This window comes from Suricata suricatta, chromosome 3, assembly GCF_006229205.1.
Source record: "Suricata suricatta isolate VVHF042 chromosome 3, meerkat_22Aug2017_6uvM2_HiC, whole genome shotgun sequence".
In the NCBI taxonomy this organism is placed as follows: Eukaryota; Metazoa; Chordata; class Mammalia; order Carnivora; family Herpestidae; genus Suricata; species Suricata suricatta.
Genome location: NC_043702.1, coordinates 19,771,185 through 19,786,085, shown reverse-complemented (window position 1 = coordinate 19,786,085; position 14,901 = coordinate 19,771,185). Strand labels below are relative to the sequence as shown.

Genomic DNA, 14,901 nt, shown 5'->3' with positions numbered 1-14,901 from the left:
GGGGTGCAGGTGGAGGTGCAGGTGGAGGTGGAGGGCACCAGTTGCACAGCTGTCTCATGTACCACACACTACTTAACACTCACTACACAGTCGGTACTGCTCTAAGGACTTTACAAAGAAGAGTCCATTAGCCCTAGGAACTGTAAGGACAATGGGTGCAGTGGTCATTTTGCATGAGAAACTGGAGGCAGAGACAGTAAATAACTAGGCAAGGAGAACACAGCTCATAAGTGGGAGAGCCAAGAATTGACCCAAGGCCACCTGGCTCTTGACCCCCAACTTAGATGAAACGTACCCTTGCGGGGCATCGGTGTCACCTGGGAGAAAACTTGTTAAAAATGCAAAATTCTCAGAGTCCCTCCCAGAAACTCTGGTCAGCAATCGACGTTTTATAAGCCATCTGGTCATTCGGATGTCCCAGGAAGTGTGCGGACCACTGGCCTAAGGTAATGAGTACCACTCGAATCAGCTAAGTGTTACCCACTAACCAATAGTAGCATTGCCCGAAGAGCAGCCTGGCTGTGAATGGGGTATACATTATTTCGGGTGGTACCTGTGGGAAACATGTTTTGAAGTCATTATCTGTGTGTGTATGTATTTATGTGTGTGGTTATCAGAAAGTAAGATGTACCAAGTGTGATATGACACAGTGATATAAAGTTTCCTTTTTAAATGAATTCATGGAAGCAAGGCAGGTCATTAAAACTTTAGGAGGTTACAGTGCAGGAGGGAATGGGAAGCATGATGACTGGGGTACTTGCACGGATCCTGGAGGTTCAGGAAATACTATTGTTAATGACAGAAATCTTAAGCATTTAGTGGCAAAAATTTCCTGGCAAGCGCCATTTCAGGAGGCCTCTGAATTTGGGCGCAGGGATGGGGAGGAGGCGTACCTGCTTTCTCTTGTAGAATCCTTTGCGGTCACAGTTGGGCAGGTACACAGCCCGGGGCACCATGCGCGGGCTGGCTTTGAGCTCCTGCAGGGACGCTTCCATGTGTCTGCGGCAGGGGCCCTGTGGCGGGATGGCAGAGATGAGACACGGCGGGACCCACCCATATAGGCAGAATTCGTGGCCAAAGGCATGGGGGCTGAGGGTCTATTAAGATTTTTGTTTCAATTAGTTGCTACCAAATCTTGCCTCTGGGTGTAGAAAGCACAGGGAACCTGCGTGTGACCAGGCACTAAGGCGTGCTGTCCCACTTACCTCCTGCAACGCCCACCCTCAGCTTTTCCGTTTTGCTCTGATGAAGTCTGGGGGTGGTCATCCGCGGATGCCCTACAGGAGCATGCAGCCTCTGCCCAGGTGAGGTCACAGCTCCTGACGTGTGCTTGCTGCAACAGCCGGCACCTTCCTCGAATGAGCACTGCCTCTACTGCTCACTTGGTCAAGCCCTGAGTCCTGATAAACATGGGCTCTGAAAATTCTCCTGAATCCCAAGCTGATCTAAGTGGTAGGTCCTCAGCTAGGTCCAGCCTAAGCATGTGCTCATTTAGAAGCAAGGAAATGTCAAAAGTCAGGGAGTGACAGAGGTGGCCAGGTGCAGATGCTGATGCGGATGGGGAGGGAATCCTGGAGACTCACCTGCTCAGATTCCTGTCTCATCTCAGGTGCAGAGATGACCCGGGGATGGGCAGTGTTCTCAGCGCCTCCCACAAACTTGGACTGGGTCAGCTTCTTTCTGCGGTCCTTCTTCACGGCCTCGGCTTTCAGCTCAGAGATGCGGGTGTGCTTGGGCCGGAAGATCTTGGGCGAGTAGGTCTCCTCTGCCATCTCGGAGGTGGTTGGTTCCTCATGCTCATGGGAGTCTCTCTCTGCAGGAGGAGACAGAGGATCAGCGTCAGAGGTGAGATGCAGGTTGTCGGGGGCGGGGGGAGAAATAGGTGACGGCCCAGTCTGGATTGGAAAGGCCAAGTCTATCCTATGTGGGCGGGTCTTTGTGCCTCCTGGACTTTGGAGCTGGGATAGATTCTGACTTGGGAAACTGGGATGGGAATAGGACAATCCTTGGGATCTAGACCAGCAGGATGGTGGTGGTGGGGACCATCAGCAAGAGGAAGGGACCTGAGAGAGTCAGAGGTGTGGGGCCTGGAGAGGAGCAGTGCTGGTGGCGGAGTGGGGGGACCTGGAACCCCGAGCTGGCTCCGTGCTCCAGGCCCTGGGAGGCCGGAACATAACTCAGCTCCAGGCCAAGAGAGGCTGACAGCTGGCTGGGGCTGGAGCAGTTATATATAGGAGAGACTTGGTGACAGTCTATACTTAGCTGACTTATGACCTTTAAAGAAGGAGGACTTTGTTCATTTATTTGTTGATCTGTTAATTCCACCCCCCCGGCCTTGTCTCCATCCACAGACTTCCATTACATTCTTATCTTCTAGGCACCCTTCTCTGGGTCCCCGTTTCTCCTCTCAGCTCTTGGACCCCACCAGCCTTGGCAGACCCAGAGCTGTTCTTCCCAATTGGTCAGGGCGTGGCCAGGATGCCCAGCACGAGAGCAGGTTCAAGGTGGGGTGGGTGGGAGCAGTGAGGCCCCGTCTTCAATGCCTCTTTTCTTTTCAGATTTTAGGAGAAAATAGGGCTCTGGAGGCACCCGGAATAACTCAAATGAGGAGAGGGAAAATCCGGTCCTCTGCCCACTCCCCTGTCAGTGGGCACTCCAGAAGCCATGAGGACAAGGCACTGGGGTGGGAAACAGAGGGAGAGGAATCCAGTGAGGTGGGGATGAGGGGATGCACAGGGAAGGAGAATCTTAGTGGGAAGACACTGTTTTGTGTCCCCAGGGCAGAGGCCCTCTTCCCAGGGGGAGTTCCAGGTGTGGGGTAAGGAAGGCTTTTGGGGACCTGGTCTAACCCGGTCAGGATGGCAGGTGGCAGGAAGCACCTGGGCACCTGTTTGTCTCTTGGCTTGGGATTTGTCAAACTTAATTGACTAGGGATCCGGTCTTTAAGGCCCTGGCAGGGAAGTTCTCCGCCCTGGAGAAGCCGCCACAGGTTTGCAGTGTTGTGGGTGGCTCACTGATGTGGGTATTTATCTGTAGTGAGGAAGGGAAGGAGTCCCTGGAGAGGAAGATGATGGCGAGAGAGCCATGGGCAGGCTTTCTCTGAGCCGACATTCAGTGCCAGCTCCCCACCCCCCACTTTTGGTCTTTCCCTCCTTCTTCCCACCTCGTCTTGACTCAGTCCTCTGACTCTACCAAACCTATGACGGTGAATTGGCATGGTGATGTGCCCAGTAGATGGAGGCTCACCTTCTGGGGTTGGCTAAAGGGCTGGGCTTTGGAGCAAACCAACTTTTCCTGCTTGTAGGACAAGCTGGAATGGGGTACATGGAGGAGCAGAGCCGCTTGGGGGAACTTTGCACAAACTCAATGGCTAGGGCTCTGTTGTTTGGTGACTTAGGCCCAACCTGAGGCTCAGGTCTTGGGGAGAGGTGCGTGGAAAGGAAAAGCCAGCTGTGGCACAGAAGGGTTACTGAGCCCATCTAGCTGGGTGATCTGAGACACTTCACTCAACCTCTCTGGGCATCACCAAGCATTCGGACTTTATAAAGCAGTTGCCACTGAAGTAGAACCAAGGGCAAGAGATGGTTGCCATTGAGGGTTAGGGAGCATTCTGGAGTGCATGGCTACCGCCTTTCTCTAATCAAGATTATTATCACATGAAGTGGGGCGGGGCAGGGGGGGGAACAGGTGCTGATCAGCACACAGCGGAGGGCTGAGTGTCTCCGTCAGAGGCTGTTCCGGCCTGGGCTGCAGGGCCAGCAAGTTGTCCTCAGGGGCCCCTGTGGGGCTGGGCTCCACGAACCCCCTCCAGGGGCTGGCTGTTACCAGCTCCTGGAAACCTTCCAGTAGAGCGTCAGGTCCATCTACTGGTGTCCATGCAGGAACAAGTACATACACGTACCTCAGGGCGCTCTTCCTAGTTCCTAAAGACATCTGGGATGGGAGTGCTACCCCTCCTCCTCTGGCCACCTGTTTTGCAGGGGCCCCGCTGTCCCTTTGGTCAGAGGCTGTCCTCCTCCAGATCTGGTGTCACCTCCCACAGAGCTTCTCTCTCAGGCCCTGTGGGCATGGCAACTTGCTGGCTCACGGCACTCCATGTATTGACTACTTTTCTCAAGACTCTTTGCCTTTTAGGACTTTTTCTAAGAAGTGCCATGGGCCACCTTTGCCCTTGACTCACTCTTCCTGGGAGGAGGACGGTGCTGTGAACAGTGGCTCAATCAATTTGGGAGCAAATTTTCCTTGACCTTAGTCTTTTCTCTGCGTGTTCAAGTATGGCCTTGGGGCTAGGCACATGTTGATACTGGAAAATGATGTCAATTCCCGTATGTTCTCTGAGGAACTCAAAACGCTCTTGCAAGCCCTCTCTCCTTCCCTGGGCTCACCAAGGCGGGGCTCCTGAGGGCATACCCTCTCCCATTTGCAGGCTCTTTGGCTGCTTCTGAACTTTACATTTTGATGTGCCTCCTGGTTTTTGGTGCCACTTAACCCCAGGGGACCTCTTACTTAGGCAACAGGACAGTCAAGTATCAAAGATATTAATCAGAGTCTTGTGGTCACCTGCAGCCTCTAGAGACAGCGGAAACTTGGCACCAAGCCGGCGCAGAGCTAAGAAGATTAAAAAGCTGGAAAGTAAGACCAGAGCTGGAATGCAAGAGCCAGCTAGCCCTACTGAGCTGCTTCCTGGCCAAGTCATAAATAGGCTTTCAATTTGGGAAGGGTTTAAGTTTTAGACGAGACAAGGCAGGCACAGGTAGCTGGCCACTCCTGCACTTTTTCAAGACAATATGGACCAAAGTTGCACAGGGGATTTAGCTGGAATAGAGGGAGGTGCTCTCTGGTAACGATGCCCGACAACTTCAAAGGGCAGAGGGGTCTGGAAGCTGGTCCATAATCCGGTCAATACCCCCACATGGCCAGTAGATGGCAGAGGAGACTGATGGCCACCCAACATGTTTCCAGGGCTTCTGTCTGTAAGCAATTTTAAAATCTGGGATTTGGCTGCTTTCCTCCCCTACTTCTGTGACAGCTACCCAAGTCCTCTCCTCCTCTCTGTGTGTCTGCACCATGCATTTGAGGAGTCAGGGGGATGACCCGTGGAGGACTGGGAAAAAACCCACTTGTGGTAAAGGTGTGAGAGTGGAAGGCTTGTTGCGGGGGGGGGGGGGGGGGGGGGGGGGGGGGGGGGGGGGGGGGGGGGGGGGGGGGGAGGTTGGACAAGGCCAACCTGGGCATAGCCCCGTGTTGGTTCTCTACTTCTCACTTCTGCAGCTGAGAAGTGATCGGAGTGGAAGAGAGACACGTCCAGGGCCTCCCTTCTCATCTCTGGATGTCGTTTTGAAAGGATTCTGCAGCAGATGGGAAATACGGAATGTTCGGTGATTGCTCCCTCCTCCAAGGGATGGTGGAGGCAGGGCCCTTTGATTCCACAATCTCATCCAACGACCGAGGAAGTGAAGACTAGCACACCATCCTGGTGGTTGCCTGTCAGGGGGGGCTCTGAGTCTGGTCTGCCTTCCAAGCTCAGTCCTTCCAACCAGCTCCCCGAGGGCCCCAGCCCCTGCCATGTCAGGGTGGCCATTAATGAGGCGCTCCCGGTTCGGAGCACTGCACCAGCACCCAGAGGTATAATGCGGCCCTTCCTAACCGACAGGAGCACCTACTGGAGGGCCGTGCATTTTCATGGCCCAGTAAACACAGAGGGTAGTCTGGCTGTAGGCTCAGCTGCCATGGACCTGGAGGCACCCTATGGTGGGCAGCTTCACTCACAGCAGAGTGGACGGCATGCCACTGTGCTGTCCACGGCCAACCGCTGGCTGCCTCTGCTCTCTTGCGGGGGCCGGATGCACCTGCTGGTACGTTCTGACTCCATCCTTTTCCCCAGCCCAGTGACAGAGGTGTCGGGGACTCGCTGCTCCCTGCAGTCTAACCCTCCATCCTGGGGCTCCCAGTCATGCCCCAGCACCATTAACTCCATGCTCCTGGGCCGGTGGTAGTTTCTCAGTCTATTTTAACCTCATAGTTGAACTTAAGGAAAAACGGGGTGGCCCAGATATTGCAACTCTGCTTGCGGAAATTGAAGAAACCGAGGCGTGTTCGGAATTCACAGCTCAGGAAGAATGTAGGGGTTTGCCAGGCCACCTGGACCTGGAGAAAGGAAAGTCTCCTTTTGTAGCCAGGAGACAAAATGGGTTTGCCCAGAATCTCTCTACAAGGAATGAAAAGGGGAGATGGGCTTCCTCTGGGTTTCTTTCTAACTCCTTCCATGGAATTGAAACAGTAAATTTCTGAAGGGCAGAGCTTTGTCATTTATCTTTGTCTCTCCATTTTATGGTATTCAGTAGATAATCTTTAAATAGAGAGAGGCACAGATTTCCCCAGATAAAGAGAAGTGGGTCTAGAAGCGTTTCTGTAACATAAACTCGGGCATGTCAGGGCTCCGTGGGTGCCTTGAGAGGTCACCTTACACATGCCCCTGCGTTTCAGCATTGAAGCTGCTCTGGAGGAAGCCATGAAGCCTAGGAATTAGTCTTAGAGGAACGGGGACAAGGAGGGATTCCTGGATTTACTGGGCTTCTTTGATCTAAGGCTGTGTTCTCCAATACAGCATTCACTGGCCACATGTGGCTACTTAAATGAATAAATATTAAATCAAATTACAAATTCAGTACCTCAGTTGCTCCATCCATGTTTCAAGGACTCAGCAGCCACAGCGGTGGATGGCTGCTGGGTTGGACAGTGCATGTATAGAGCGTTGTCATCATCGCTGGTCCCCCTCCCTGCCTTGCCTGCTTCCCAGCCCACCTGCATCCTCTTGCTTTTAGGCAGGACACGAGGCTTATGGGGAAATGATGGACTGGCTGGTCACTGTTTAAAAAACTGTGAGACACATTCCAGACTCCTGAAGTCTGACCGTTTCCCAGCTGTGGATGCCATATGAATCAATTACACTGGGTGTGCATGCCTTTGCATAAAGAGAAAGGGGACAGGGCAGGAGGAAGCAGCTGCTGAACCTTCCAGGGGAATTGCAATGTCCCTCCTCCTACTCATTCCATCCCTGGCCAGTGTCTGCCTTGCCCTGGTCTCTCCTGGAAGACACTGTTTTCTTTTCCTCTGTGGTCAGCAACAAACGTACATGTTCTGGGCTCTTTTTAACCTGAATTATGAGCTGAGAAGGACAAAAGCACTGTCTTTTCAAGAGCAAAATGAACCCAAACCACCATCATCCTAAGGAATAGTTGAAGAAGACACTGGAGGGGGACTTTGACTTGGGGTGAGTGGCAGAGGTGAGGAGCAGGTTCAGAGAGTCTGTGACTAGACAGGGAGGCCATTATGCTTACCCCATGGAGCTTCTTGACAGGCCCCACTCCATTTCAGGCCAGGAAAACTAAAGTACTCAGGTGCTCTAAGCCAACAGCAAAGTTGGTCAACGTGGGTATGTAACATCTCTCTCCTACACAGAGAAATATAGACACCATCCAGCATAGTGGGTAAACAGTCAGAACAAGAGTCAGACTGCCAGAAAGTTTGATCACCAAGCCCAGGTAAGAGGAACCAGTTCCCCCGCCTCGAGAGCTCCCCCCAGAAGTTTCCCCCCTGTCTAATTGCATTCTTCACGCTGCATTAAGGCTCTAGGTTTCCTTCCAAAAGATGGAGAAGAAAAGGTGACTCACTGCCCTAGATGGCACAGACGTGGCTGGAGTCAAGTTGGTGACACTCCTCCAGAATGAAAGGTTGAGGTCTCCCTCACGTCTCCCACTATCCTGGGGTCAGAGGTAAAGAAAGGACCCCCCCTCATTTTACTTCCCCTAGGGCCCAAGTAGGATTCAGGGTTGCAACTCCAGTACACGTTTCTTGATCCCTGGAAGGCAGCTGGGAGTAAATTTACACATGAGAAATCCACACTTATGCACAACTTCAAGATCTCTTGCCAAGTTTCTCTAGAGCTGGGGAAGGTGGGGCATCCTCAGTAAAAATGTCTGTATCTGTTCCCTGCGGACAGCCCAATCAGAAGGGAATGGAGGATCTAGATGGAAGGCAGCCCTGAACGGAAAAGTGGAGAGGAGACACTTGGCCATTTCTCTGACTTGGCTACACTTCCACTCATGACTCATCACAGTCCATTCAGAACCTTGCAATTAGGCAGCCACATTCCCCCCAAATGGTCCTGGATGACCAGAAGGGGGTGGCAGGGGGCAAATAGGCAGCTAGAATTCTCTCTCCCTGGTCCCCCTAAGAAAAGAGAGTTGCTAGGGGTCAAAGAAGGGTCTTGTGGTGTCTGGCAATCCTAACTCAAGACTCTCCCTTTTGGACTCCTTGGATGCAGGAGGAGAGAGTAGAGGCGTTAATTCCTTTCTCAGGCTGGGGTGGGGCTTGCTGGTGGCATCTACGCTGTCCAGTTACAGGGCCACTAGCCACGTGTGGCTATTGAAGGCTGAAATGTGGCTAGTGGGGCACAGCCAAGGGGCAGCGAGGGCCTGCCTGCCTGCCTTCCCATGTCCAGAGAGTGCCCTGCAGTTCAGGAAATGAGGTTGGGTACATGGACCCGAAGGTTGGGCTCAGCACCACCCCTTTCCCTTTCCCTTGCCCCTGTCCCTCACCAAACCACTGGCCTAAGCCAGCCTTGTTCGAAAGACCCAGGAGAAAAAGGAATGCAACAGAGTGGGATTGCAAATAAAAGGGGTGTTGCATTCTCCGCTTTGGGGCCACTTCACTCCCATAGAACAGAGGACTCCCAAGTTCGGAGCCCTCTGTTCACCTTCACACCCCCCATTATTGTGTTATACTTGCCAAGGCTCCACTGCAGGTTGGGCCAGGCCCCAGGGACTAGTGAAGAAAGCGGGGAAAGGCGGAATGGAGTATAGGGTCAACAGCCTGTAACACTGAGTTCTAAAGCCCTGGCTCTGCTGTTGACGCCACGCCTCATTTTGGACAAGTGACTCAACACCGTCAGCCTCCCCGTTCTCTGTAAAACTGTTGCTTTGACTGCTGTGATCTGTGGGTTCCTTTGGCCAATACCCAGACAATTTCTGGGGACACTCTAGGACCCAGCTAAGCCAAGTGGCCAGACAGGAAAAGCCACTTTGCATTTCATAGTGATTTTCAGTAACTACTCTGGATGCATATATTAAAAAAAAAAAGACATCATAACAGAAATCATGGAACAGGAAACAAAAATGGAGGAGCCTCTGGCTATGGGGCAGTGGGGAGGAGAAGCTTAGAATTGGCCTCCTTGTTTATTTCCTTATTTATTTTTGCAAATATGTAATAAATCTTATTGTTTTGGAAAACACATCCAGATGGCAATTTCAGGACTGTCTCTGGGGATTGCAACTTTTGGACCAACTGTAGCAAAAATGCAAAACAAAAACTCCAACAAAACCTCTCCGAACTGACTGCCTCCTTGTCTCACACTGAGTCCATTCTCCCACCCTCTTCACCTGTACTTGGTGTTGGACCCTCACAGGTACCTGGGTCTGTTTATGGCATTCTTCCAGTTTTTGGATGCAGCAGGCTTGGAGCTCTAGGACCCCTTCTCTGAAGAGCTATGTTCTACACATTAAATAATAGCTCAAGGCTGCAAAGGCATTGCTAAAGTACAAAGCAAAAACTTAAGACAAAAATCACCTTCTTTTCCAGCTAGCCACCCCCCCCCCCACCTTATTAAGGGGACCTGGGCTTCTTTTGGGAATCCTGCTCTCATGCCCTTTGCTGTAACCCTCTTGGTGACCTCTGCCTCTTAGGTCAGCCTGGCTCTCCCCCTGCAGCTGCAAGCCCACCTGCCTGTTCAAATCCAACCCAAGCCCCAGGCTAACTGCAGCTGCTGAGACTTAAAACCTGAGCCCTCAGGGAATGCTGGGAGTTAAGGGATGGGCGGGGCTGGGGGGTGGGGGGAGTGGGAAGGAGGGATAAGAGGAGAGAAAAAAAATATGGAAAGAAAGGGAGCCCTCACTGTGGCCAACTGTCCTTACTCTTCCAGTCTGAGCTGCCACAGCAGAAAGAGGGGGCAGGAGGCAAGAAAAGTTAAGTTAAAAGCACCATCTCCTGTCTTCCTGACTTCCATTTTGGTTGGCTCAAGGCACAGCCAACCTCTCAAAGACTTGTTTCAAGGTGGGGGTGGGGGGCAGTGGAAAGGAATCTGGCTTCTTTGGTTTTCCATGATCTTGTTCAACCCAGACATAAATCTGGCCAATAAACTCAACTCTGGAACTTGACTTCAACATGGCATTTGGACCAGGCTTGGCGTGGAAGCCAGGGTGATGGAGGCCAAACCCCTCAAAGCAACAAAGGTCGAATTTATTTTTATTTAGGGTTTCTTTTTTTCTTTCCCTTTCTGTTCTCTCTTACTTCTCAATGACAGAGCTGCAACTCAAAACCCGTTTCTCCCTGTACCCCAAGCTTAATGTTCCACATGCTCAGGAAAGATCTCCCAGACCCGGGCAAATATGTGGGCTGCCCTGCCGCCCAGAAAGCCACAGGGATCCTTCTCCAAACAATGCCCAAGCAAAAAGCCGGTGCTTCCTTGACTCTACCCAGCTCGCCGATATTTATTGAGCCTGGCTCAATAAATAACTCCTGTCTCCCGCCTCCCTCCAGCCTCACACACACTGCCCTCTGTTTCTATATCTATCTTTGCCCCAGAACTGGCCAAAATAAAATGCAGGGCCCGGCGCGCTCCCAGCACCCAGTTCGCGGGCAGACTCGCTCTCCGGTTGCTCAGCAACGCGCCCAGCAAAACACCAGTCTCCGCCCGCCTGCCCTCGGCTCTTCCTCCCAGCAGCTTTGGCTGCCAGCCATCACACTCTCCTCAGCTCTCCATTTCGGATTCTAGAAATGCACTTTTTCATTTGGTTAAAAAAAAAAGAAGATATGTATCTATATCTGTATCTTTCTTTACATACGTATATGTCTTTTGATTTATATGTGCGTATATATATATATATATATATATATACACACGCACATATATCATCCATATCTGTAGAGCAACCACAGGAGGGAGAGGCAGATCCAAGTTCTCATGGCTGATTAGGGGAGGGGGACATGGTGGCGGGGTGTTGGGGAACAAGATTTTTGGCCAAAGGAGCTGACGCTCTCCTCCTTCTCTCTGTTCATTTCCCTCTCTTTATGAGCTGTCTCTGCCCCATCTCCAACTTCTTGAGGACCCACTCAGCTGTTTTCGAGTAGAAAGGAGCTAGCCAGGAGCGCCCACTATCATACTACGTCCGGAAGCAAGGGGTCAGCTCCTGTAACCATCCCGAAACTGAGGTGGGTCAGGCACCTGCCGAAGGAAGGGTGGAATCTCAGAGAGAGTCTCGGTTGGGGCGTGGAGGATGCTACGTGTGTTAGCCGAGAGGCATCTTGAAGGTGGGGGTTGAGGAAAGGACTGCAGAGAATTCTAAAGGGCATCTTGCTTGGGACAAAAGCCTGTGTGTGTGTGTGTGTGTGTGTGTGTGTGTGTGTGTGTGTGTGTGTGTGTGTGCGTGCGCGTAAGCGCGCGCGCGAGTATGTATTAAGTTGAACTGGAAAGTTGGCTGAGTCAATTTGCTCTTCCAGCAATTGCGCGCGCCTCTGCGCGCGCCCTGCGCGCACAACCTTCACACCAACCACACTGCTGGGCAAATAAAAGCGGGCCCAGAATGCGGCTGAGTGGTATCTTGCATATTTTCGATGTGACCGGATTTTTACCCAGAGCGCTCGCTCGAAGCCAGGAAATCGATTCATACCTTTTCTTCCCCGGTGCTAAGATTTTCCAAATCCACATCCCTCAAGATGAAGGCAGCCAGGACCGCCTTGGAAAGTGGCTCTTAATAAAAATAACTTCACAAACTGGCCTCGAGGGCCTCTGGGGCCTGCCTGTTGCCCTCTGTTCCTTTTTGCATGCTGCAATCCGGAGAACGACAGCCTCTCGCAAAGTGGAGGGACAGCCGCGGGCGAAAGGCGAAACCTGCAATGTTTTTGCAGATCCAGAATGAACTCAGTAAAGTTCTCCTGCCGCTTCTCCGGCGCGGACTCTTTTCCTACATGATAGTGTCTGCAGTTTGCTGTTACGAAAACTCAGATTGGGGTGCCCTAATGGACGAGGTAGGAGGGAATGGCATTGCTTCAGTAAGAAAGTACACAGAAAAAACATGATTTAGCCAAGTCTTAACCCCTTTTGGAGAGTACAACCAGGTTGACGTTTCAGAACCCAGATTTTTGTATCCAATTCACTCGACTTAAAAAAATGTAAATCAGGTAAGTCCAAACGTGAACTCGTCTAGCGGTGGGGGGATGGGGAGTCAGAGCTGTTCTGATTGAACAAGTAGCTCTGTCAACCTTTTAAACCCTAGACACCAAACTCGGAGAATTTGGGGGCGGGGCAACCAGGGGGCGGGGCTACTTGAAGGCGGAGGGGAGGCTTCCTGAGCACCGCTTTTCTGTCTCCGCCCAGTTGATTTTGCATTCTGTGTTTCCAGGGCGGGTCTTGCATTTATACCACACCCACTTGCGATCGGATTTGAACGATTGGGGTGGGGAGAGTTTAGCATTGGCTGGGAAGTTGTGATGTCTTGAGTTTTACACCCCTTTTTACCCCTCTATCCACCTTTCTTCCTACCTAAAATCTGAATTTGGGCGGGGAAAAAGGAATTAGATTAGGGCCGAATACTCAGCAAGGGAACCTAAACCCTTACCCATTCCTCCCCGCCCCCACCTCCCCACCGCCGCCGAGCGAGCTATTGTAATTTTTCCTTTCCCGGGAGGAACAAAGGTATTTTGCATCCTAATATGTTTTACCATCTACCACAAACAGTCAAACCAAGTCAAGAGCAATGGGTGTGCACGTGGGAGGGGCGTCAAAGCCCCCACCTTAAAGGCGTTAGCTTCCAAGCGTGCGAGTGTTGTGTGCGCGCGCGAGTGTGTGCAAAGGTAGAGGATAGAAATGTCTGCACGGACTGGGTGGGGGGGGGCAGAGGCTGGGAGGGACAAAGGTGGAATTACCACCGAAGACCGGTAACGCCTCTCTCTCCAGGTCCCCAGTCAAAGCAGTATTTTAACAAAAGAGATTTTCTTTCTCAAGTTCAGAAAAAAACGGTATTGGGTGGGGGGTGGGTGGAGGAGGGAATCGATAATGTAACATGCACCCTCTCAGATTGGAGACTGAGTACCTGGGGGTTTGGAACGGGAGACTGAATAGCAGCTCCGAGTCAGTATTCAGAAGAAGGGGGAGGGTGAGAAGGGTGAGGGTAGGGGTGAGGAGAAGGAGCGAAAACCGCGAGAGACGCTTGGCTAGAAAGCAGCCCGGGGTAGCTGGATCCGCCAAGCTCCAATCCCGAGGTGCCCGGACCCTCCCCGCCCTCCTCCCGGGCTACACCCCGGCTCTAAGCCACTTGCTGGGCCACGCGCGCGGGGCCAGCCTGTCCCGTGTCCCCGGCCGTGCGCCGTGTAACTGACTGGCACACCGAGCGCGCTCACCGATCTTGGCTTGCTCGCGGTAGCTCTTTTCGTTCAGGCAAACCCCGCGGCCGTGCAGCAGGGCATGCAGCGGCTTCTCCTCGTCCTGCCGGGGGAGGCAGCGCAGCCCCTGGGCGCAGCGCTCCGTGTAGACACCGCACGACTGCCCCTCGGCCAGGGCGCAAGTCATGCAGCAACCGCAGCCCGGCTCTTTGACCAGCTCGCAGCCCAGGGGGCTGGGGGGGCACATGGAGAGGGCTTTCTCGTCGCAGGGCTCGCATTGCACGAAGGAGCCCAGGCCCTGGGCCGGCCCCGCACAGGAGGCCAGCAGCAGGAGGACCGCGGTGAGCACCATCTTCTCCGTGTCTTCCCCTTTACCTTGGGGCGGGGCACGAGAGCGAGAGTGTAGGGATAGAGGGGCCAAGAGGGCGCCCGGAGGAATTAAAAAAATTTTTTTTTCCCTGGCAGGTAGAGCAGGTGCCCTCCGTCCAGACAATTGCAAAACGTAGGGAGAGATGGAGGGCTGAGGTGCCTACAATCAAGTCCCAAATGCAAGGATTAAAGGGCTTGCAACAGGTTGTGGGGAGAAGAGCTGCGCCAGGTGCACGCGGAGGGAGTGGAGGCCGGAGAAACTACCCCCTCACGCCCGCGCCCGGCCAGACCCGGTCAGAATTACAGGGAGGAAAAAGCCAAAAACTGTTTACCCCAGAGCAACCACCGGAATAATGCGCTCGGAGGCTGTGGAGGAGAAGGGGTGGGGGAGAAAAATGGGTTTGTCTTCAAAAATTTTGTTTAAAATCTAAAGTACACCCTGCTCCTTTCTACCCTTCAGCTGCCTGCGGCGCCGGACTGCCGCGGAACAGGTAAGAGGCGGCAGCGGTGGCCGCGAGGGTGGGGTAAAATGTTGAAATCAAGAAAAAAAAAAAAAGCCCCAAATCCCAAGCCCTAACACCTCTGCTCCCACTCTGCCACCACCTCTTCGAAATTCGCAGGTTCCGCGTGAAGCTCGGAGAAGGGTGCAAACGGAGGAGGGGGTAATTAAAAGGAGCAAAAAAAGGAGAAAAAACCCCACACCGGTTTGCAGCTCTTTCCTAGCTCTTTCCCCCGGCAGAAGTTTCCAAAGAGACTACGGGCTCCGGTGGAGCAGGCGCTTTTAAATAGACGGCCCCTGGCTGCCAGCCAGTTTGTAGCTGCTATTTGAGCTCCCCAACACCCAACCCAGGGGAGGATGCCAAGGAGCTTTGCAGTACAAACTCACACGGGGTGGGGGCGGGGAGAGGCCTTCTAGACACACGGGGGCTCCCCTGCGCTCCCGGAACAGTGCCCTCCTCCCCCCGGAATGTAAGGAAGGGGCATGGGGGATAGGGCTGGGCTGCCTACAGGGGGAGGACGTGGCGGGGGGCGCGAGTGGAAGAGAGAATTCAAGGAGGTGGTGGACACAATGAAGAGTAACCCTGTCTCCCCCTC

At 53.0% G+C, this 14,901-nt stretch overlaps 1 protein-coding gene across 1 annotated transcript in view; it reads right to left on the bottom strand.

Moving 5' to 3' along the window:
- IGFBP5 (insulin like growth factor binding protein 5) overlaps nucleotides 1-14,545 on the bottom strand; it is a 19,866-nt gene extending 5,321 nt beyond the window's left edge. Inside the window, exons 1-3 of the mRNA XM_029933873.1 lie at nucleotides 13,456-14,545; nucleotides 1,584-1,813; nucleotides 894-1,013 (exon numbers count right to left, since the gene is read on the bottom strand). Coding sequence (XP_029789733.1) covers nucleotides 894-1,013; nucleotides 1,584-1,813; nucleotides 13,456-13,789 — 684 coding nt within the window. The 5' untranslated portion in view covers nucleotides 13,790-14,545. The remainder of the gene's footprint in view (nucleotides 1-893; nucleotides 1,014-1,583; nucleotides 1,814-13,455) is intronic.
- Nucleotides 14,546-14,901: the final 356 nt, after the last annotated feature.